This window comes from Penicillium verhagenii (genome assembly GCF_028828195.1).
Source record: "Penicillium verhagenii strain IBT 33310 chromosome Unknown utg000002l_segment0_segment0, whole genome shotgun sequence".
Lineage (NCBI taxonomy): Eukaryota > Fungi > Ascomycota > Eurotiomycetes > Eurotiales > Aspergillaceae > Penicillium > Penicillium verhagenii.
The window spans coordinates 671061-693260 of record NW_026643166.1 but is presented as its reverse complement, the minus strand read 5'-3'; the positions used below and the strand labels follow the sequence as shown (position 1 = coordinate 693260).

The window sequence follows — 22200 nt, the reverse complement described above, 5'->3', positions numbered from 1 at the left end:
AGCCACAAAAACAACACCATCCGCAATATTAGTCGGAAATTCACATTCCGGAAGGGATAAATCCTCGAACCTCAACGTCCCACCTATCCTCTTACATCATTACAATCCTCCATACCTCTCTGTTCCCCGTCCCGTTTCAATCCAATCGATTTCCGTGGCTTTCAACCTTCAGCCACACACAACACCCTCTTGCCCCATCTGTTTGTTTGTTATTCCCGTGTCTCCTATTAGATACCCTCTATGTGCACTGGGGGCCGTATATAGGCGTTAATTTTTGTGTTTATCTTTGGTTGTAATTGCCTGTACAGGCATCATTTGTTTTTGGATGTGGGAGGGAGGGAGGGGGAAGGTCTCATTTCATGTTGCCTTTCGTTGTATTCCTCCCCCTAACTTTTTCCCCCTGCAGTGTTACTGTATCTCGGTTCGACATTTTTGGCCCTTTGGCATGCATTGAGGGAGCGGAGGCTTGGTTTTGTTATTCTCATAATTCATACATACGCCTTAGGTTTGCTGCTGCGTACCAAGCGGCCAGCAAGCGCGATCAATATTTCAATCCATCAATTGGTCTTTCCAATTTACCAACAGCACTTGAATACATAGTATTGTCCACGGGTGTACTCCCTAGGTGATAGTTCTGAGATAATTCTCTGGGCAGTGTGATTTGCGATGCTCAAGTAGAGAGAGGGATTATTCAAATCGCGAGGTACAAAAATATGCAGGATTTTTCATTTTTATCGTATGAGTAGTATCACAGTAGACAAATATCAAGGGTATCTATATACGGACAGGAGCCAAACTTCCGAAACAAACCAGATTCAAAACCAATGCCAAATATAACCTGCATCAGTAAGTAATTGCAGAACCAACATGTGCCTTAATATGCAAATAAACATGGACAACCACAATATCCAACATGGCTACCAAACAGGCCATGAAACAAAACAAAAGCCCCAAAAAATTCATCATCAATTCATGCGTTGTTACAGGTTATAATTTTCAATGACTGCTCGGCTGCGCGCCAGCGTCAGCCGTCGTCGACGCAGTCGCCTCACGAGCCGTCTCTGTACCAGGTAGCTCAGTATTTTTCTCATCGAGAGCAGCCAAGTCCGTAGCCCCCTCAGGCTCCTCAGCCCCAAGAAGAATACGTTCAGGCCGATGCGCAGTAGCAGGAACCTCCGGAGCGCCCGCAACAACGGGCGCAGTGGCCTGCGCGCCGTCCTCCACGCCATCAACAGACGGCGTCGAGGGCGCGCTCTGCTTCTCCCTTGCCTCCCGGCTCCAGGGCAGCAGGTTCGGCAGGCGTTCCTGGACAGACGCGAAGCGGGTGCGCGCCGTCGGCGCGGTGATATCGTCCGTCCAGGGAATGCCGCCCTGGCCTCTGTTTTCGGCCCAGGCCTTCTTTTCGCGGCGCAGGTCGCTCTGGACCCAGGGGATGGTGATGGCGGTCCAGATGAGGGCCCAGGCGAAGGGGAGGGACCAGCCGAGCTATTTGTGACGTCAGTGCGGTTCATTGGGAGAAGGGATGGGGAATTGGGGGATCGGAGATTGAGTTTCGGGCTGGACTGGACTGGGCTGGCGATGACGTACGGTGAATGCTACGGATTCTTCGACGGTGAAGATTATGGCGGTGATGGCTGCTGCGCAGATGATTGAGCCGCCGCTCCAGAAGCAGTTCATTTCGAAGAGCATGCGGCGGAAGTAGGGGCTGGATAGGTATCGGGTTCGGAGGGCGTAGCGGTAGATTTGGCCGCCTCCGCCGTCGACGGCGACGACGTCTTCGATCAGGGCGTAGAGGGCTGTTGGCATTGGGGAGCCTTTGGGAGTGGATGAGATGCGGAAGGGGGCTTTAAAGCCGGCCATGCGGAGGATGTCGAGGACGAGGTGGACGATTCCGAAGTAGAACATGACTGTTGGGAGGACCATGGCGACGAGGCGCACTGTTGTTGAGGTTAGAGAAATGACTTTTGTGTTTCGTTTGTTTTTGTTATCTGTTGGCTTTACCAATTGGTTCTGTAGGAACGGTTCCACTGGTTTGTTTGTTAGCTTTTGTTGATTGAAGTATGGGGATGGGTTATTGCCAACGTACGCAATCAGCTCGACCGCTAAGATGAGCCATACTATCGTGAAATTGATATGGAAAAAGTCGAGCTACCAATATTTGTTAGCTATGCGCCCCCGAATTATTTTCTTTTCGCGAAAAACAAAAGCATACTCTTGATTTTGGCGCATTTAGCGGCCGGGCGCACGAGCCCTTCTTGAAGAGATTATGTAGACGATAGAAGTACTCAAAAACCGAGATACCTCCCAGACAAGCGGTGACGATAGAAAACACTAGGCAAGAATTAGTCAATGTCACTTTTGCAAATCTTGTCCGCAATAAAATCAAAGACCAGAGCAACAAAGAACATACCCAAATTATGCGACAAGTTGGTGCCGTACCATAGTCCCCAGTATAACGCGACCGGCTGGCCTAAGGTATCAAGAACAAAGATAGTCCAGAAGAATGCGATGGACTTTTTCCGAGTATGTAATGAATATGGGAGCGGCGGGGGCTCCGTATGCCTAGGAACAGTGTTCCTTTCGGGGTCTTCCATGAGCGTGGCGATGAGTGGCGGACGGCGCAACTCTTGGACCGAATTTCCAGGGGGGATGTTGATTCTGTTATTGGATATGGGTACTGTTCAAAGATTTGTACATTAGGACATGGTGGGTTTCGATTGAAGATTCTGACTAGAATCCAGGGGAGAGAAGAAGATGAAAAGCAAAAGCCATTAAAAATAGGATGATCATTTGGCCTTAGCCAAAACGAGATTTTTAGTTTGTAGGCGCAGTGCCGGAAACGACGGAGTGCGGTACCTCGGTGCGCATACAAAGTAAGGTGTGTGGGGAAGTACCGATTGGAAAGTTCTCCGTGATGTCATGTCTCGATAAAAACGGGCACTATTTGGCATTCGCTGACTTGCATAAAAAAGACAGATTTCTATTGTTTTCTTTATTGAACACTTCCAAATGTTCCAGTCCTTTCTTTTCACCTGCACATAATCCCGTATTCATATGATGGGTTCATTGAAATCTTCCCTGAAGATTGCGTGGTGGCCGATGCCGCGTATCCGTATAAAGTTAGCAGTTTCGTACCCAACTTTATCAGAACCGGGAGACTTGAGCTCCGGGTAAAGAAAAGAAAAAAACAATATGTAATCATGTGTCTGTTGTTTATGATGCATCGATGTCACAGAATAGTGGGGGCCGCGTTATCCCTTGGCAGATGTGCATGGCAAAACAGGTAATCGGGATGCCCAAGGGACATGGAGTCCGAAGAGTTAGTTCGGGCGCCGATCCCAGCCAAACAATCCAGTCAAGTTAATCTTCATTCTGGTTCAACGTGCAACCAGTTGACCCAAATTTGTTTATTTTAACCTTATACTAATGCTCATTGAATCATGATCAAACTAGTATAGTTTTATTGCATCGAAAAGCAATAGGTGATGTATCATACTGCAATATTGAATTGTCCACTGAATGAAGCCATATCTGACTCAGCGGGTCGGCTTTTAAGGCGCGAAACACCTTCAACACTGTTATCTCCGTATACAAACCCTGCTCCGTATACCCCCGGGTCTTTCACGCCTTAGTATAGCTAAATCTTAAATCAGATCATGCCGCATACCCGAGTCCCATATTCACTCGGAGTATGCTGGCCGATATCAAATTCTAGGCACTGCGTATCCACTTGCACTATGCCGATAAGAAAAAGGATACAAACAAAGTACTATGTCGTCTGTACCTGGGAATTCTTTGTGAGCAGAAGTGAGACAATCAGGGTAGATTCAAGGAATATCAAGCTCAAATATAATCCCATATGACAGAAAACAGGTATCTCCTGTTCCTGAAATATGTGGCGATTCAAAGTTTCTGATTGGTGAGGCAGACAATTATTGATGCCCGAGTTTCGGGGTGTCCAGACAGTCTGGGTCACATGGAGATAAGCAAGTTTTATTTTCTGATAAGCGCAAATTTCGAAAGTGGCGCGAGTTCGATTCACGTTCTCTGCTTCGAATTCCATCCCTCTTTTCACTCTCAACAGAACAACCTTCACCCCATAGAGGCACCATTTCTCCATTTCATCCTTTGCCTTATTATGGACTGATAATGGCGCCCAGCTTACAGGAGCTGATCGCTTTTTTGCTGAATGAGGTTGCGCTATGCGGTAATCAAGGTGCGTATAGCTCTGCTCTCAGACCCACTTTACTCAGCTATCCTGCATTCGGACTGGCATCAGTCGGATCTATAGCCACTTGTTGTGATCGAACATTTTTTGTCACCTTTTGAAGTCTCTTGATATACGCGGAGGAAGAATCGCAAACACCATCTTGATTTTTATGACAAGCTAACTGATTTTTAGGTGCAACTTTGCAGGATGTTTTGAAGAGTATTGAGGTTTTCTATCTCAATTCACCTCAAAATGATTCTGGGCGAAGTCAGCTTGTGGATCGTCACTTCAAAACAAAGATTTGGTCATGGCTGACTCGAAATCCCGAGGTATCGGTGGGGATAGATAATGAATGGAATCATCTCAGCTTGGATGAATTTGAAAAGCTTGAGCAATCCGCCTGCAACCCCCAAGAAGAAGCCACCGAGGGAAACGAGGAAACCGAGAACGACCGAGAAGGCTCTGAGTCATCTACTGCCCCAGAGTTCCGGATTTTCGTCTCTAAAGAGAGGACCTGGTATGCAGTGGCTGGTCATGAACCTGATGAGACCAAGCTTCCCGCGTCAGAGTTTATGCTACTATCTATCATCGCCAATCGGAAGTCAAATGGCATTCCACAGACCGAGTTGATCCAAATCAGCGGTCAAGATAAACGATCCGTGCCTAAAAGAACCGACGCTTTGGTCGCCAAAGGATACATCGAGAAGCGAGCTATTCAATTTAGGGCAGCACGTACAAGTTTGTGTACTCTTCGTCGATTCCTGAATGCCCCGACCGCTCAGCCTAGTGGTGAAAAAGAAGCCGAAGCAAAGCCCCTAATCGAATTCGATGATTTTGTGAAGCAACTGTTTGCGGCTCTCAGGGAGAATGATGGCACTATCAGTCGGAACGACCTGAAGAGAGAATTAGGTTTTGAAGATCTTTGGAGATCGAGAATTCTCTCCCGAACCGTTCGCAAGTATGAAAAAATTGGCGTTCTCAAACGAGTGAGAGTGAAGTCGCAGTACAACATGATGCACCCATGCATCATGCTTTTACGGGAACCTACAAAGTCGGACACTGCAAAGTTTTTTGAATTCACTCAACATGGTTTCACGGGAGATGAAGAGGACCCAGCAGATGCAGATGAAGAATTGGACGTGGAGGCAGATTCTTCAAAGCAAAATATTGCGGATCAAGAAGATGGCGTCAATAGCAAGGATGAACGCGTCGTCGATTCTGGACGCACTATACCGGCCTGGACACCCGATCGTGTTTTGTGTAACCAACTTTTCGATATCATTGACAAAGCAGGCACGTCTGGAATCACCAATGAATTTATTAATCGGAGTTGTTTTGGTCAATTCTACAAGCGACCGTCAGAAAACATGGTCCATCGTCTGACAGACTGTTGGCAGATCTCTCAGCCTCCACATCTTCGGCACCTGGCCATTGTCAGAGATTCCGATGTGCACAAGACCACTATTCATTATGTTCATTATTCAGCGAGAAACTTTGCGAAGAAGGTTGCTGAGGGCACCGCATTCTGGGAGGCTGTCGAATTTACAGGGAAGAAGGGTAAATCATCAAAGACTGTGCTTCCTCCTGTCCATGCCCCTGCGCAACTCGACGAATATGGACTCCCTCAGAACAACATACCCGTGGGAATGATGAAGAATGGGAATGTCACTCTACTTCAGGGTCTTGCAAGCTGCAAACCAGCCGACTACAGTCTTACTCGCAAGGATCCTATGGGTGTAACACAAGCTGATGGTTCATATCGTACGTATTCATCCCCTTTCTGTTTTGAGGCTCTCTAACCGAAACAAACCACAGGAGTCCAAGCCGGAAACACCATCACTCTTGAGGGTTTCAATCAATCTGGCATCTTGCTTAATAACAGAAAGGGCCGTCCTAGGACTAGCACTGGCCGACCTACTCCGAAGAGGATAAAGAGAGAGTCATCTATTGTTCCAGAATCCGAGAACGTTGACATCGTTCTGGAAGACGATCCCCCAATGCCCCTACACTGGAAAAAAGCCCGAACCCCGAAGAAGCAAAAAAAGTATCAAGGCATGTCCAAGAAAGAGCGATTCGAAGCAATGGGCTGGGACGCGTCATGGACTGAATACAGCGCTCTTGTCATGGAAAAACCAACACCTGGAGTTTATGTCACGAGTCATGGAAAGCGTCGACCTGCAGGAAAGAAGCAGGGTCGTCCAAAGGCGAGCCGGATTGCTATTTTTAAGTCACCAAAATTATCCTCCTTGTCTTGGTTCACCAAGGACGAGAACGATTCAGACCACGGGGAGGAGGCCGAGGGAGAGGAGATGACCCCGGCAGTTGCTGCCACACCCAGGCTAGTGACTGAAGAACCCATCTCCCGTCAGCCAAGTGAAGCAGTTGAGTCTACCCCAACCCAGTCGAGGAGTAGCAAACGGGGTCTCCTGGCTGCCGATGTTCTTGAGTCGCCAAATCCATCGAAACGTGCTGCCACGCCCAACGGCGCCAAAGAAAGACCCAAGAAGCAGGCTCGTATCCGTGGGCCTCAGAAGGAGAGTCGGACCGATCAGGTTTCGAAGTCTCCAGAGCCCAGCAATAATGGAGAGGCTGCAATCGATTTGACCCCGGTAGATGTCAATGTGACTGGACCGTCTAAAAGCGGAAATCCTCAAGACCCAATTCCAAGCAACCACATTGAATCCGCAGACCAAGGAAATGCCGGAGACAATACCATGGGGCCTCCTTCTACATTGGTCACACCCAAACCACAGGCCTCCACCGTGTACCTCATTCCCAGCACGCCAATGGAGTTCAATAAGAATGAGATTCCCAAGGAACATGGCTCATCTAACAGGGGAGGATCTATACCGTTCTTGCGAAGAAAAATTATTATGGATATTGTTGAAAAGGCCGGTGGAGCATACCCTGGCGGTGGTGAGCTTTGGTATCCATTCACTACTGCATGGATGAGGATGAACCACAAAGAAAAACCAGACATGCGGACTCTGAAGAGAGCTGTTAAATACTTGGTTGATGCTGGTACACTTCAACAGATGACATTCAGTGGCAAAGACTGCAAAGGAGCGATGGTCACAAAAACAATCCTGAGAAAACCAGAGATGCTACCCGATGATCCTCTGATCAAGGATTTGCAGGTCCAACTGCTGGCTCGTGACCGCGACCCTAAAAATTCCTTCTCACCTCACATCGAAACAAATCACAATATTTCGCGGAACAGTGGTCCTTTAGTTCCCGCTGCTGTGAGCGGCCAAAAGCCCCGTCCGTTTTCGTTGCCTACCGTGTCCGATGCAATTGTTCATCTCCGTTCGAAGCCTGCTTCTGTTCTAATCCAGGAGAAGAAGCGAGGCTTAGCACTCCAGAGAAAGCTCATGAAAAGGATGCTCTTGGATGACGGATCTGAAACTGACTCCGAAGATGACCTCGATTTCTACGAAGAAAACTTGGATCTCAGATTCAGAGTTCAACGACTCGCTCAATTGGAGCCAGGTTCTGGAGATCAAGGGACATCAATCTACCGCCCATGGGTAGGCAATGGAATGGCACCGAAGATGTCTAGATTCAAAGTCAAGAAGTCGATTGGAAGGCGGAAACGACGGGGTCGCCCTCTGGGACGAAGAAACCTGAATGGCATAGAAGCAATGAGGATGCTGATGAATCCAGGGCAGATCTTCCATAGCTCGACAAACACTTTCGCCACAGGATCTATCAAGCGCAGATGGGGAGCAGGAAAGTACAAGACATGGGCAGAGACCCGGCCCAGTAAGGTTTACAAATTCATTGACGCTGCCCAAGAGCTCGTCAGTCTGGCCCAATCTGGCGATCCAGCGGCGGAAGCCAACATGACGGAGGCCGAAAAATTCATGTCGAGAATTGACAAGATCATGATATGGGAGCTTGAAAATGACGGAATGATCGATTCAAAACTTGATGATCATCTTTTCATCATGCACGAGGTCGGCAACGGCTTCACCCCTGGTGAATTGCAACTTCCCGTTCGATTCCATGTCGAAAAATCTTTACGAACTACGGGATCCCGCAAGGCACGCATGCTAACCCGAGCATTGCTTGGCCGTCAACGTCATCGCAAAAGCAAACCTGATACTGCTCGGGCAAATAAAATCAAAAAGGTGGAGGCACGTCAGCCTCCGCGTCGCCGGACGACGTTCAAACCACTTCCTGAGGGGGTGGTACGAAGATACATGGTTGCTATCACTGCAATTCGAACGCTGGCTGGTGGGTTTGAAGGAAAAGTCGTCGATTGGGACCTTGTGCCTCTTGCTTTTCCCAACAGCGATCCGGATACTGTCAAGCGCCACGGTAAATCGATCCTCGCTCGAAACCGAATGGAAATTCATAAAATGCAACGGGATTTCCAGGAGCGATATCTCCAGGCCTACGAGAAAGAACAAGTGCCCCCAATTGACTACGACAACCTGTCAGAATACAATTGGCCAGCCGTGGTCGAGTGGGCTAGCATTGAGCTTGATTTCTCTACATCCGAAAAGGCTCCCACTCTCCCTGCGACCCGCGAACAGTTTGACAGCATGTTCGATCTCCGTGAAGAGCCTTTCACCGTTCCCGAAGAAGTGCATGTCACGAGTGGTGCTCTCACTGTTGCCAACAAAAAACGTCTCTTGGCTCGTGTTCCATTTGTCGTCGAACAACCTCGCACCATGGCCTCCATCACCCCCAAGTATAATCTTGAGCAGCTGGAAATCGCGAAGACATGGGTTCGTGGCAATGTCGCAACCCCAGAAGAACAATACAATACCCTCGCAGCCAACGAGACCCTGGCACCAATCGGAGAATCTCTTCTCGCCGCTGCCACGCAGTCTCTGATGACTGATCGCATAATCTCCAACGCACACCGCGGCCGTATTGGCCCAGGCCGCAATTACATGCTCCACGACGTCTTCCTACAAGCAATGGAACGCCGCCGCGCGATCGACATCGACCAACTAGCACGTGCGGCCGAATTCAAGACCACGGTTCTTGACCCAGCGCTCAAGAACGAAGGAGCCTTCAAAATCAACTACCACGCCGGCGACGGCGATGCTCTCGCCGTAGACGAACTCTTTGCATACAACCACGTCGAACTCGTTCCGCTCAATCTGCCCCGCGAGAAATTCGGTCTCATCGACGGAGCATACCTCACCCGTCAAATGGACAAAAGTCGATTACGTTTCGAAATGGAGGTGCGCCCGCTCCCGGGCTACATCTACGGGAACCCAATCCGCGACATTGTGAGCAGCATCCCACCTCCACGACCACCTGCTTCAAGGCATCTGCCGCTCTGGTTTGATATCCATGGCCGCTTCTTGCCGGATTGGTGGGGCAAGTCTATTGCCTCCGTGGTGGGATGTCTTATCCTTCGGCCTGGTGTGTCAGCTGAGAGTATCATCATGATGGTGAAGCCTGGCTTGATGAAGTGGGAGGTTGAACTCTTGCTAGAGGAATGGTTGCTGAAGGTGGGCATTGTGGAGAAGTCGGAGACTCCTGGTCGATCTTGTTGGAGCCTGAAGGAGTGGTGGTGGATGGCTTTGGGTGATATTGTCCAAGCCCCTCCAATTGCGCAAGCAATCGCGACGTAAAAATGGAAAGGGAACGGCATCATAGAGAAAAAGAAGAAGGTCGTCCTTGATTGCTTTTACTGGATTTTTACCGTAATGTACTAGTAGCTAGAGGGGTCAAAACCCGAACATATCAATTGATTTCATACATACCTACCTACCTATTTACTCAGCACTTGAGTCCCGCCGATGTCATCATTTCCACCATATCACCCTCCAGGGCTCCAACCCGTGGACATTCATGGGCTGCTTAGAATGGCAGTGAAGGTTTGACTACCGGAATTTTCCGAACATTGCCGATTTAATACTTCTGGTAGAACGTAACATCTGCCACATATGTAAACATTTGAATGATTTGAAAACAATCATATAATATAACATTCAAACTCAAAGTAATCTTCAAAAACAGAATCGATCTATAAACCCAGAAAAAGAAAAACACTAAACCCTCAGCTACCTAGTACCCGTAGACCGAAACCCTCAAGTACTCGCTTCGAAGCCCGCTCCGAAGCCCTCATTCATGCACGCGAACCAATCCAATGCGGGGTGCAAATGCAGGTGCATTTAGTTAGGAATGCAGACACCGTCGTTCCACTCAGTGGCGCCAACACACTGCCATCCATCGCAGCAGGAAGGGCCGCTGGGCTGGCAAGCAACCTTGTAGTCTGGAAGTAATGGAGCACAAGAGTCAGCGAATCTTATTTCTCACTATGCATATATGGATCCATGTCATCTTCATTCTTTGCATGGTGGAACTCACTGCCGACACAGGTGCGCTTCTCGAAAGCATCGGGGAAGGGAGAGGCGGCGGCAACGGCGGCCAGGGTAGCGATGATGATGGTGGTGAACTGCATTTTGGTGGATTTTGGTTTAAATGTTTGATTTGAAGACTGGGAGTCTGGAGTGGTTTCAAGGTTGTGGATTGGGCTGGTTGATTGTTGACTGAGTTGATGGATGATGTTTGATTCTCGGGGATGTTGGTAGCTATTTATGCTCTTTGATGTTGGATTGTTCAGGCCAGTGTAGCTCAGTGTCCAGGATTGTCAATCTGGCCATTTTGCCTCTCTGTCTTGTAGATATTCCCTAAATAGAGACATGTAACCTCAAGGATGTTTCATGATCTATAGATATTAGATCTTGACTCCACATTGTCTTGGCGTTTGGAACCCGAAATACGGAGATGATCTACTTGCCCTTTTGAAGTAGGCGGTGAACAAGGCTGAGTCCCTGCTATTACCAAGATAGGATAACCTGTACGTCAAGGTTCCCTAGCCTGGCAAGGGCTTGATATAAGCATGCAGATCTTCATGTTGAGTAGATTGATTGTCCAATTGCTTAGATAGGCACATAGCAATTCTGACCGCAACAATTTGAGAATGAAGACAAAGATAACCATATACAATCTAGTAAACACCAATTTGCCCTCCCGGCCCCGTAAACGCCAAGCTAAAACTGTATAAATGTGGAAAAATCGAATAAAAATGCAGATCCGGCCAAACATTAGTTGGGGTTACAGGTCATCAACATCCAATGTCTGGCGTAGAATCAAGATGATCAAAGCAAACACAACGACCACAATAGCCCTGTCTAGCCATGGGCTGTTCGCGGGTTCGGATGAATGTGTGATACCTGCAGCGGCACGTACAGGCCGAGGCTGAAGGGCAGTCGTTTGCGAAGTCGATGGCTGACTCAATCCCGTCGATGAAGACGCACCATCTTGTGTTAATTGTGATGGTTGAGCCTGCGCGGTAGATTGCGACACGGTTGGCGTTGGCGTTGGCGCTTGTTTAAGTTGTTGTGGTTGTGGTCGTGTTTGGGTCTCAGGCTCCGTTTGCAGTGGCGTTTGCGATGGCGCATCGGTATTCGTTGTCGATGTCGATAAAACAGGCTCAACCTGCTCCTTCTCGGAAACCTCCTCACTCGCATCAGCAGTACCAGCCTGCTGTCCCACCCCATCTGCAGAAGAAGCCGTAGCATTACCCTCGAACCCCTCAACGTCGACCTCAACACCCCTCTCCACACAAACAGTCCACCAATCCTTCATAGCCTCCCCATTACTAACCCCACACTCCCGACAAGCCCACTGCAAGCTCACTTTCGCATACTCCTTCCTCAGCTCTGTACTCCCCTCCACCCCGCCAACCTGCCCCTTACTCTCACCACCCATGATCTCCGACCGGATGGCTAGCAGCGCTGTCCTCACGCCCCAGGCTGGCTGCCACGTTTCCTCATGGTGACCGGAGATACTAAGACAGATTTCGCGGTTGACCTCGAAGCGGCCGGATGGGGTTAGGAAGCGGAAAGATGGGGGGCGGAGCGGGTAGGTTGAGGGGAAAGTTATGCGGCCATGGTAGAGGCCGCCGGCGTACGGGGTTGGGGTGGGGGGACCGGCGAGGGTGAAGTGCCAATCGTGAAGGTTGGTGTCGCTTATTGGGGCGGCAGTGAAGTAGGGACTTGGGTTCTTGTGGAGGTCTGTTGATTCTTTGAGAAGACGTTTCGTGGAGGGGCTGGTCATTGTCTCTTTTTTTTCTTGGTTTCTTTGGGTTTGGAGTTGGTGAGTTGGAGATGTTTGGGTGTTGCGGAGGTGGGATAAGGATAAGATGATAGTGATCGTTGATTAGATTGAGTTGGAGATCTTTTCCATGACTATGGGGGTCATGTGATTACAGGCCAGACATATCCCTACCAGTGAACATTACTAGTACTATCTGACTGAGAGAATAGAAATAACTATGAATGATGATGTCTATCTTGAGAGAGAAAAAAGTAGCCTCTCATCCATCAATAAGAGCATGCAGTATATTCCAGTCATGTACAAGAACCTCTGTATTATATTTGATAGTAATACATGAAAAATGCCATTCAAAATATTGGCTTCCACGTTCACATTGTCGCTGAAACGCCAAATTTATGCAGTCCAGCCAAGTATAAATCATGGGAAATCGATTCCTTTTCATAAGCAAGATAGCGAGAAGGAGATCATTCCCAGTCGCGCCACTCATCCGTATCTCGCGCACGCACAGGACGAGCCGCAGCCTCTGGATCCAACAATCCGTTGCTCTCGATATCGGGCTCGTCCTCGTAGTCGCTATCGCCCGGCCGAGGTCGAGGGGATGCGGGCGCAAGAGTCTGCATGGACACACTAGTTGGTGGGCGATCGTGCGTCTCTTGTCGGTTTCGATTGGCGATCCAGCTGGGCTGAGCTGGGGAAACACTTGTACCGGCGCCGGTACCGTTGCCAGCGCCCGCGCTAGCTCCGCCAATCCAGGCATGGCTGTTATCCATATTCCGCTGGTACAGATCCCTCCGATACTGCTGTTCGTCGTGCGCCTCCTGTTCACGGCGGAGACGGAGGCGTTCACGTGCTTCGAGGAAACGAGGACTTGGTTCCCAGCGCCAGCCGTCACCTGTGGTTGTGCTGATGGGAATGGGCCAGAGGAGGGGGCGGTCACCGAAGAGGTGTGCGAGGTTCCGGCGCCAGCCGTGGTCGAATGCGCTGGGCGTCTTCTCGGAGTCCTCTTCGTTGAGGTAGTTTTGATACCGGTCGTGTTCACGTTGACGTTCCATATCTGCGTAGGAGCGGGACAAGGCCTGTTGGGCTGGAGTGAGGTTGTTGGGGTTATTGAAGTTTGGACCCTGGAAGCTTGGACCCTGGCCGGGGCCATAGGGTGCGGGTGAGAGACGCTCTTCGCCTTCTTCGGCACGGGTCACGCCTGGAATGGCATTGGCATGTGCATCGATGATCTGGTTCCCGTATCCTTGAAGTCGGTGGGCGAGACTCTCCTGGGACGGGTCACCGTTCGAGCCGTTAAGTCCGGACTCGGTGTCGAATCGCTGTCGGTCGAGCGCTTTGCGTAGCGGCGAGACGTATCGCGTCTTCTCAAGGCATTCAATGGTTGTTGTCCCGCGCACTGCGAGACTGATATGCCATGCGGTGAATCCACTCAGAACTAGGCCGATTATTCCACCGAGAATGGCTAGCAGGACCACGTTGACCGGCAGGAAGTTATCCATATACACGGTGTCATTGAGGACTTCCTGCCAAGTCCATGTACCCGCGACTCCGAAACAAACCCAACAGAATAGAGAGGTATAGATCAGGAAAAGGAGGAAAGCCTTGTAGTTGTGTAAACCAACGCAGGTTGCTAGCCATGGGCAGTGGTGATCCATCTTAAGCACGCAGCGCTTGCATGTTGAGCAGTGATGCGCGCGGTCTGGTTTGGGGCACTGACATTTCTTGCAGTATCGCGACCCGCCCGTAGAGTTGACCGTATACGACGTGAATTCAGGGTACTCGGATTCGGTGATTGGCAACGCGCTATAATTGTGTCGATCATTGCCTCTGCGTGTAGACAACGGAGATCCGGGATCGGTGAAAACGGCAATGGTATATGAAGCGTTGAGAGCGATGTACAAGAAAAGGCCGAGGAAGGTACTGGGTAGGCCTGAAGGTCGCGAAATCATTAGCTTTCATCTCAAATCAATCTAGACAATATGTCTACTAGTATGTCTGAAAGAGTTGTTGGTCGGGCCATACCAATCCATTTACTCTGCGATTCTTTGAACCCGAGACTGGCTTCCACATACACCGCCCAGGTTGTGATACCATAGACAAAAGCAAGCGGAAAACAGCTAGCAGCCGCACAGCAGTATCTTTCACATCGGAGCATCCAAGCTCTTGATCGTCGTTTCGGCCATGAAGGCGAAGTCGGGGGAGACGAGGCTAAGGTAGCCATGAGTAGTGCTGGATCGGCGCGGACGCTAAGGGAAAGGAGGGTGCATTTGTGTCGATAGAGTGGCTTCTAATCCAAGGTTAAGGACAGACCTGCATGGTCGAGTGAAGGACTCGGACCTGTAGGTTGGATGTGCCTCAAGCCTGAAGTTGGGATGCGCCGGATGCCTGGGGCTTAGTACAAATGGACTGCGTAAGCATTTCTGACTCAGCCACGTTGGACTCCAGCCACTTGTACCTGAAATAGTTTTAGGTTGAGTAGACAAAGTTAATTCTTTAGGAATGAACAATTTCATCGTGGCATAGGTAAAAGTAGGTAATTAAAAGGGAGGTAATGACAAGGGGTAATGACTATTGTCAATGCTGATACAGTTGACATCCTGACTGGCGCGTCCGCATGAGGACATGCAACGTGAAACAGAAATGTGATCTATGTAATTCATCATGGATCTTTAGATTTTATAAGTTTCCTTTATTTACAATTCCCATATCTTTCTGGGAAATACAAAAGTGAACGCCTATTGGGATATTTGGAAAAAGTCAAGAGATCTAAGAGCTACCGGATGTGCTTGTAAGCTGGAGAGTGCCCTCCTTGCACCAACCATGGACGGGCTGTGGAAACATCATTAGCAAACATTCAAACAATTCGGCAACGGAATCACATACCAGACAGCTCAAGCGGTAGCACCACGAGCAGTTCGAAGAGGGGTATTTGTAGAAATCGATAATAAGCAGAATAAATCCAACCAGCACACCAACGAGAGCGCCAGCGCGAACAAGCCACCAAGCCCACCACAGGGGCTTTCGACCCGTGAAGAAGGCCAATGGTCCCTTTGGTTCTCCAGCATTGGCTTCATTACTGGGTGCGACCATCTTGCCCTTGTTTTTGAAGAAGTCCGCAAATGAGGTGGTCTTTCTGCCCTCCGTGGCTTCTGTGCCAGCCCCGCCAGACATGGCAACATACGGCTGGCGCGCAAGGCCAATACGCTCGCGGAGAGCATTCGGGGACCGCAAAATAGTCAAGCCCAGAGCAAGGCCCATAGTAAAACCGCCAATGTGGGAGAAGTTGTCGAGACCAGGAAGAAGGCCAAGAACAAATGATATGGCCACACCTAGAACCATGATCAGGAGCTCCACCCAGGGAGATGGGCGGTTGGGCCAGTCGTACAGCAAGTCAAGCAGCTGGAGAGCGAGAATGCCAAACAGAGCACCCGAGCAGCCGTCACTAGCCTCTAACTGTGCGGCATAGTTTCCACCCAGTACAAACCCAAAGATACCACTGGCAAAATAGATAAGTGTATACCTCCAGACTCCAATCATACGCTCCATTTCTGCACCCATAGTCATTTGTACCAGCAGGTTACATCCGATATGAAGGAATCCAGCGTGGATGAACATGGGAACGATGAAGCGCCACCACTGGTTCGGGGCGGGTGTCTCATCAAGAGTGCCGTAAGCATGGTTGTTGGGGACTCCGCCATATCCACAAGCTTCAGAGAGTGTGCATTCGGATGCATCTGTCGTGGCGTTCGGACACGGGAAGTAGATCGTTTCATTGGCGTTTTGAATCCCCGGGATGTTTTTCATACAAGGATCGTAGCGGGCGCCCATCCAGATTTGAACGTAAGAAGAAGGGCCGATCATCGGGTTAAATGAAGGTTTGGTTTCAATGGGCGAGCCAGTTAACTCAGCTAAAAGAGGCAGATTAGCGATTGAACCGAGCTCCAAAGAAGCCACCATTACTCACCAGACTTGACTAGCTCCACAATAAAAACAATGATTTGAGCGAGTGTAAGGGCCCAGGTCACCCAGGCAGGTTTCTTATTAAAACTGAAGAAGCCCTGCTTTTTCCGTCTGCCCTGTCCCCTCCGGGAGTCCTCCAGGGCCCCTGGTGATTGCGGCGGGTATTGAGTTTGTTGATGCATCCATTCAGGGTTATTGCCGTACTGGGCCTGGGATTTCAGTGGAATGTTCTCTGCGTAGTGATCTCCTTCTCCGGCTCGGCCTGCTGTTTGGTATGCGACATTGTCCGAGGCAAAGGATTGTTGACTCTCGCGGTTGTGATAAGGGGCGGAAGGATCGTCGTGGTTAGACAAGTTGGGGGCGGCATAGCCGTAGCCGGGGGTATTAGAAACCGCTTGCCCGATGTGTCCTGGATTGGCCTGCTCATAGCTCGGTGGGCTGGGGATATTGGAGTGGTAGTATTCGTTGGCTGCCATGGTGGGCTAATTGCCGGGGCGGGCTGGAGCGATCGGGGACCCTGGTAGATGTCGTGGCGGTGATCAATAAAAGTGAGGAAATCGAAGTAAGCGATCGAGAGCCCTGGAAGTGAAAGGGCGGTAAAAGGAGAGTTGGGGAATTCAATCACCCAAAGACAAAAGAGACAACTTGAAGTTATGAAATGTTTGAAAGAAAGAGAAGGCAGTCACATTAAGACCAAAGTTATTTTTGGGCGATCAACACAGCCGCGCGTATCGTCATCTCGGTATCGCCGCAGATGCGCTTGGCACTAACACATGATCTTATTTGCTGTGGAGACCCATTATTGTATTTTTCTTCCTTCCCTTGGCAACGGGCTCTAGCTTTCTTCAAACATAATCTTCTAAAATGTCTTGTACCATTACGCACGCAATCTGAGCCGCCCTACTAAGTAGGCGCTATGCAAGCCTCGATCACAGCCCACGAATGACGACTACTTATGGGGAATCATCCATGGAGTGAAGGGATTCATAGGAACAAGATAACATGGAATTCTTAGTACGGAGTAGAATTCCCTCAATCTTAATTTTGAATTGTTAATGTGGATTCTGGACCCTGGGAAGAAAAAATTAAGGACAGGAAAAAAAATTGAGCGTGGATTTTTAGTGTCCACTGTCTAAGTATTGTCGATCCCCGCTAAAAATAAGGCTGTGCGTCATGAGGGGTATAAGTTGTGTAGGGCGAGGGCCTTCAAGCAAAAAGAAGTGGTATACTGTACTTTCACCCAGGAGACATCTGGAGGAAAAGACCAAGCTCGGATGCGCATGTCTTCCCAAGGGGACAAATAAAGCAATCGTAAAATGGCCAAATTGAAAGGATACGGAAAGGGCGGAAAGAAAAAGGCAAGGAAGGGGAGAGGAGTCCATAACATGTAAGCGAATGCTGGGTAATAATAGGCACTCAAAAAAGGACAGGGTGTGAAATCCTTCATCGAAGACATAATGTACACAAGCCCGAGTGAGACAAACGAGCGCCATCTGTATACGAGGATAAAATACCCCCCTGTGAGCAAGGGCTTGTCGCGAGGCCATGCATGAGGCGCTTTGGCGAGGCAACAGATCGAGACGAGAGATTCATTTCCCAGGTTAGTCGAGTATTCCCAATACCGCCCTGACTTTCTCATCACTGTGACCAGTGAACAGCCACACAAGCCGACCGAGCTTGTGGTATAGTATCGACGGGAAATAAAAAGCCAGTGCCCATATCAACAGTGCCAAGAAGATTATCACAATGATGTTGGCAACCCACTTTTCACCTGGCGTCAGCACATAAAGGCCATAGGTGACCTCGTATCGGTAGTACTCAAGCTGGAGAAGGTCGATCAAGCACTGCAGCGAGATGCGGTGCTGTTTCTGCATTGCGGTTGAGCGTTTGTTCATGAACGAGATTGCCCACTGTTCAAGTACGAGAGCCACAATGGTTTCCAAAAAGATTAAAATTCGACCATCGTATGGATTGGTATTGTGATGATCTTTCCTGATCCCAGAAGTTCCAGTGGAGAGTTGTCAAGTTGAGGATGTATGTTCCTCTTTGTTACTCCGTCTTTGCTTGTGGAACTGGGATACTTCGATTGATCATGCCACCGAGGGATCAAGCTTAAAGACCCAGGTGAAATAAGCCTGCATCAAATCGTAACATTCGCGACGTGTCTAAAGGGGGTTATGCAAGTGAACAAGGCCATGAAAGAATGAGGTAGAGAACAGCGGGCTCATTTGTACTCGGGTACACGCACCGGGGGAATGACAACAAATGTATACATAAGAGAGAACGGGATAGATGAAAAAGAAAGCAGAGTGAGAGCAATAAATGAGAGTGAAAAAGAGATCGAACGTGGAAGCAAGTTCGAAATCGACCTCGGGAGGAAGGCAGGTGCAAGTTCAAAACGGAAAATCCAACATGGATTTCATCTCAACCAACCCAATAATAGCCAGAGGTACATCATACTATGTATTCAAAAAGAGACGTTGAATTCAATGACAATGAGACAACTTGGTTCAATGTTATTCAAAGTTCTATATCATAAGTAGAAATCGCCGCGCAGTTCAATTTCCAGGCATGTCTTTAGATACTTGGAAGTTAGTAGTAAGTACTAGGTAGTACCTACTAGTCGCCCTCAAGGGCTAGGGGTATCCAACCTTGAATTGCCCTACTACATACTATATGTATACTTGGTACTTGGGATGGGTGTATAATAAGTACCCAAGTATCAGTAAAGAGGGGAAACAATGTACTAGCAGTCTGCGTTCCACCAAGAATTACCCAAAAGTGATGTATGTATATTAAGTGTTTGTTTATATGCACATACAAAGACAGGATAATATCCGCCGGGTGGGGCATTGCCAACTGTGCTCATGATGTGTGTAAGTCCTATAACTCTTCTATGATCATCTAAAAGGTATTCACTTATAGGATAATGGTATGCTTATCTGTGCAGTCGTATGATCCTTATCAATTTCCGGATAATGGCATGGTCCTGTTCAGTTTGAAACTTGGTCGGATCTTGTATCGAGGTTAGTTAAGTCATTCAAATACTTTAGGGTCTTCTTACCATAGAAGAGGCCCGTAACATCCACAACATCAAGATACCGATGGTCTGAACCAGAGAGCTCAATTCGTTTCAAGGCCAACCCAGTCCACCACGTATCCATTGATACTGGAAAGGAGCTCATACGGAAGTCGGTCTAACGATGCCATTGTTGCATTGAGATCCGATATCAGAGTTGTCTCAATCTGAAAAATGAAAAAAACGGGTTGGTATTTCGTAAACCTAGATATTGGAACTCGCGACGGGGGACCGCAAGTGGAGAATGTGGAATTCATTATAATCATTTTTGTTCTAAGGTTTCCAATGCATAGTTCTAACACTAGTAAAGTCATCTGATGTCCAATTACATAAGATTTGGTTCCTGGTACCTGGTGCCTTAACAACCAGGTACAAGTATAAGTCCGATGACGCAGTTAGTAGATCTACAACCGTTACAAAAATGCGATGCATTTTTACTTGGCATTATTGACTACTCAATTTTCTTGAAGAATAAAACTTGCCCTTTTCAAATCATTCAAACAAAATTACATCGCTTCAAATTTTAACAAGATTCCTTGATTTCTTGTCTTCTAATTTGAAACACAGCAAGGCAAGCCACACGCCACCGGTGGCTGAGTCAGTGATGTGATGTCACTTTCTGTATCTTTCTTCCCCGCGCGGGACGTCCCCCTCTGAGCCTCAACAACTCAACTGTAACGTATTACAATATCCACACCATGGACGCCGACGCTGAAAATCCGCTCGTTAAGGCTCTGCCTCCAGCTACAGATTATCTGACCTACCTGACTCTCCTTGAATATCAACTCACACCCAAGCGCCTGCCCTTGCTGCACCGGCTCTTGCAGGATGAGAAACTTACTACCAACATCGGTTGGGACTTGATCAAGTTGCTTCTTCCCATGCTGCCAGCATCAACAGACTGCCTCCATGATGTAGCAAGATTAGGAAATCCTCGAGAGGTTATTTTGCGGGTGTCCGAGGCCCTGATGCAACTGCAACCGGACGACGACGACGAGAACCTCACAGATGACGGATCTGAAGACAAGCCTTTACCCAAACATACTCTTCAATTCAATTGCCTGTTGGCAATGCTGTCAGAGCTTCATACCCGCATTCAAACCAAATCACCGAGCCGTTTCATTGCGACCTCACTTCAAGCGGCCCTGGAAGCCTACACGTCCATGCCGAGCGACGAGACAACCTTAGCCTTCCTCGAATTCCTGCGCGACCTTTCTCCGAACAAACGGCCAGCCCCGCCTCCACGATCTAACAGCCAGTCGACTGTTCTGCGCGTGAACTCAATCTCTTCTGCCCCAGACCCGGAAGCAGAGGCGGACCCGGCTCTAGCCAATGAGGCTATCCTGGTTGAAAAATTCATTCAATTTGGTCTAATGGAAGTGCTCAAAGTTTATCTGTTGAGTCACTCGAGTCCAATGGATCCAGGAATTTCCTGGACGGTCCGAATGCAGGAGCATTTCCTTCCGGCGTTGAAATTACCCGAACAGTCCCAGTCGGATGCATATGCCAACACCAAAGAGTTGAAGGAACGTGATATGATCATGGGAAAGATAGTGGTACGTAAAGTCCCGCCAAGGTATTCAAAAATGAATAAACTGACCCTTTAGGCCTTGTCGCGAGACGTTGGAATCGAATCCGCAGATCTCATATCCATCATCTCTAGATCTCCCGATGACCAGCCCCAGCCTCTGGATTTCGAGGAACCGCCAACCTCCGCAAATGAAATTTCACTGGAGCGCCACGGCTCACTCTTGCTTCTTGCAGCTCGCGCTGCAGGAGCAACTTTGTTCAGATCTGGTCAACCTGTACCAAGTATACCAATCTTCCCTGACCTAGCTTTGGTTTACAAAAATTTCTTGGGAGATACCGCGAGCTTGGACGAAGTTTCTTATGGACAACCGCAAGCTCTTATCGACTCACTCCTGGCATTGACTGTCTGCGCCTTGCAAGATCCGATTCCAACACCATCCAGCGACACCGAGTTCAAAAACTTCGTTATCACATTAACGGGCTGCACATCCAACAAGGAGTATGGTATTGTGCGCCAGATCCCGGCAACCATAGTACACAGCTACCCATCTGAAATTGCGAGGTTCAAGCTCATCCGAACAATTCTGGGAGATAATCGCCTTCAGTCCGCTCGGGACAGCGCTGTCTCATGGCTGAAGGATGAGACTATTGGGGCCACCTCCTCTAGCACAGTCTTCCACGACCCGATCTACTTCTGGTCACTTTTCCCACTTCTCTTCCAGACGGTCAGGACCGCTACCTCTTCGAAGCTCATTGACGGCTGGATCAGTCTTACCCAGACTGATGGACCAGCTCTCCACTCCGCACTCAGTTTTTACTTCTTGGTTCTCTCTTCTCCCCTGAGAGACCAACTTCATCTAGAAAAGACCATTCTTTCCTTCCGCAGTGAGGTTCTTGCCCCTCTCCGGCTCCTGTTCCGCACATTTGAGGCAGATCTTACTGCCAATGGCGGCGATGGAATTGTTGAATCAGCTGTTGGAGAAGAGATGGCCCAGGCTGGTTTAGCTCGGTCTGTAGGCCTGATTGGTCTGACGCTTGATCAGATTGAAGATGCAATTAATGAGGCTTATGGGACAGATGATGCTGATTTGACAAAGTACTCTGAAGCAGAGGAGGCCAAGGCAGTAGGAGTTCGTCAAGAGACTGAAGTCTGGAACTAGAAATAGGTGAAATGGCCTTCTTGATTTACTCCGTGAATATTACTTTTTACATACATACCACATTGATTCCTCCAATCGGGCCATTCAAAGTTGTCCAATATCTACATTCCATAGTAGTTAGTACTAGTAGTGACTGGTCCGACGGAATTACCTAACTGGGCCTAGCGCTATCT

The 22200-nt window shown here is 48.8% G+C and overlaps 8 protein-coding genes across 8 annotated transcripts; 2 read left to right on the top strand and 6 right to left on the bottom strand.

The window, feature by feature from the left end:
- Positions 1-996: 996 nt before the first annotated feature.
- Positions 997-2677, bottom strand: N7466_000257 (uncharacterized protein; the record flags this gene model as incomplete). Its single annotated transcript, XM_057159655.1, has 4 exons — positions 2357-2677; positions 2213-2331; positions 1588-2148; positions 997-1485 (listed from the first exon to the last, which is right to left on the bottom strand). Exons 1-4 carry the CDS (start codon positions 2592-2594, stop codon positions 997-999), a joined length of 1407 nt encoding a protein of 468 aa, XP_057025903.1. The 5' UTR covers positions 2595-2677.
- A 1472-nt stretch (positions 2678-4149) lies between these two features.
- N7466_000256 (uncharacterized protein) lies at positions 4150-9804 on the top strand (the record flags this gene model as incomplete). The annotated part of the gene is made up of 3 exons (XM_057159654.1): positions 4150-4216; positions 4403-5971; positions 6026-9804. The coding sequence occupies 3 exons, from the start codon at positions 4150-4152 to the stop codon at positions 9802-9804; spliced, it is 5415 nt and encodes a 1804-aa protein (XP_057025902.1).
- A 543-nt stretch (positions 9805-10347) lies between these two features.
- On the bottom strand, positions 10348-10637 carry N7466_000255 (uncharacterized protein; the record flags this gene model as incomplete). The annotated part of the gene is made up of 2 exons (XM_057159653.1): positions 10348-10448; positions 10493-10637. The coding sequence occupies 2 exons, from the start codon at positions 10635-10637 to the stop codon at positions 10348-10350; spliced, it is 246 nt and encodes an 81-aa protein (XP_057025901.1).
- Positions 10638-11293: 656 nt separating this feature from the next.
- N7466_000254 (ubiquitin-conjugating enzyme E2) lies at positions 11294-12298 on the bottom strand (the record flags this gene model as incomplete). Its single annotated transcript, XM_057159652.1, has 1 exon — positions 11294-12298. The coding sequence occupies one exon, from the start codon at positions 12296-12298 to the stop codon at positions 11294-11296; it is 1005 nt and encodes a 334-aa protein (XP_057025900.1).
- A 464-nt stretch (positions 12299-12762) lies between these two features.
- N7466_000253 (uncharacterized protein) lies at positions 12763-14519 on the bottom strand (the record flags this gene model as incomplete). Its single annotated transcript, XM_057159651.1, has 2 exons — positions 12763-14228; positions 14321-14519. 2 exons carry the CDS (start codon positions 14517-14519, stop codon positions 12763-12765), a joined length of 1665 nt encoding a protein of 554 aa, XP_057025899.1.
- Positions 14520-15064: 545 nt separating this feature from the next.
- N7466_000252 (rhomboid family membrane protein) lies at positions 15065-16734 on the bottom strand (the record flags this gene model as incomplete). Its single annotated transcript, XM_057159650.1, has 3 exons — positions 15065-15127; positions 15182-16206; positions 16263-16734. 3 exons carry the CDS (start codon positions 16732-16734, stop codon positions 15065-15067), a joined length of 1560 nt encoding a protein of 519 aa, XP_057025898.1.
- A 1125-nt stretch (positions 16735-17859) lies between these two features.
- On the bottom strand, positions 17860-18132 carry N7466_000251 (serine palmitoyltransferase small subunit family protein; the record flags this gene model as incomplete). Its single annotated transcript, XM_057159649.1, has 1 exon — positions 17860-18132. The coding sequence occupies one exon, from the start codon at positions 18130-18132 to the stop codon at positions 17860-17862; it is 273 nt and encodes a 90-aa protein (XP_057025897.1).
- Positions 18133-20035: 1903 nt separating this feature from the next.
- On the top strand, positions 20036-22027 carry N7466_000250 (uncharacterized protein; the record flags this gene model as incomplete). Its single annotated transcript, XM_057159648.1, has 2 exons — positions 20036-20893; positions 20945-22027. 2 exons carry the CDS (start codon positions 20036-20038, stop codon positions 22025-22027), a joined length of 1941 nt encoding a protein of 646 aa, XP_057025896.1.
- Positions 22028-22200: the final 173 nt, after the last annotated feature.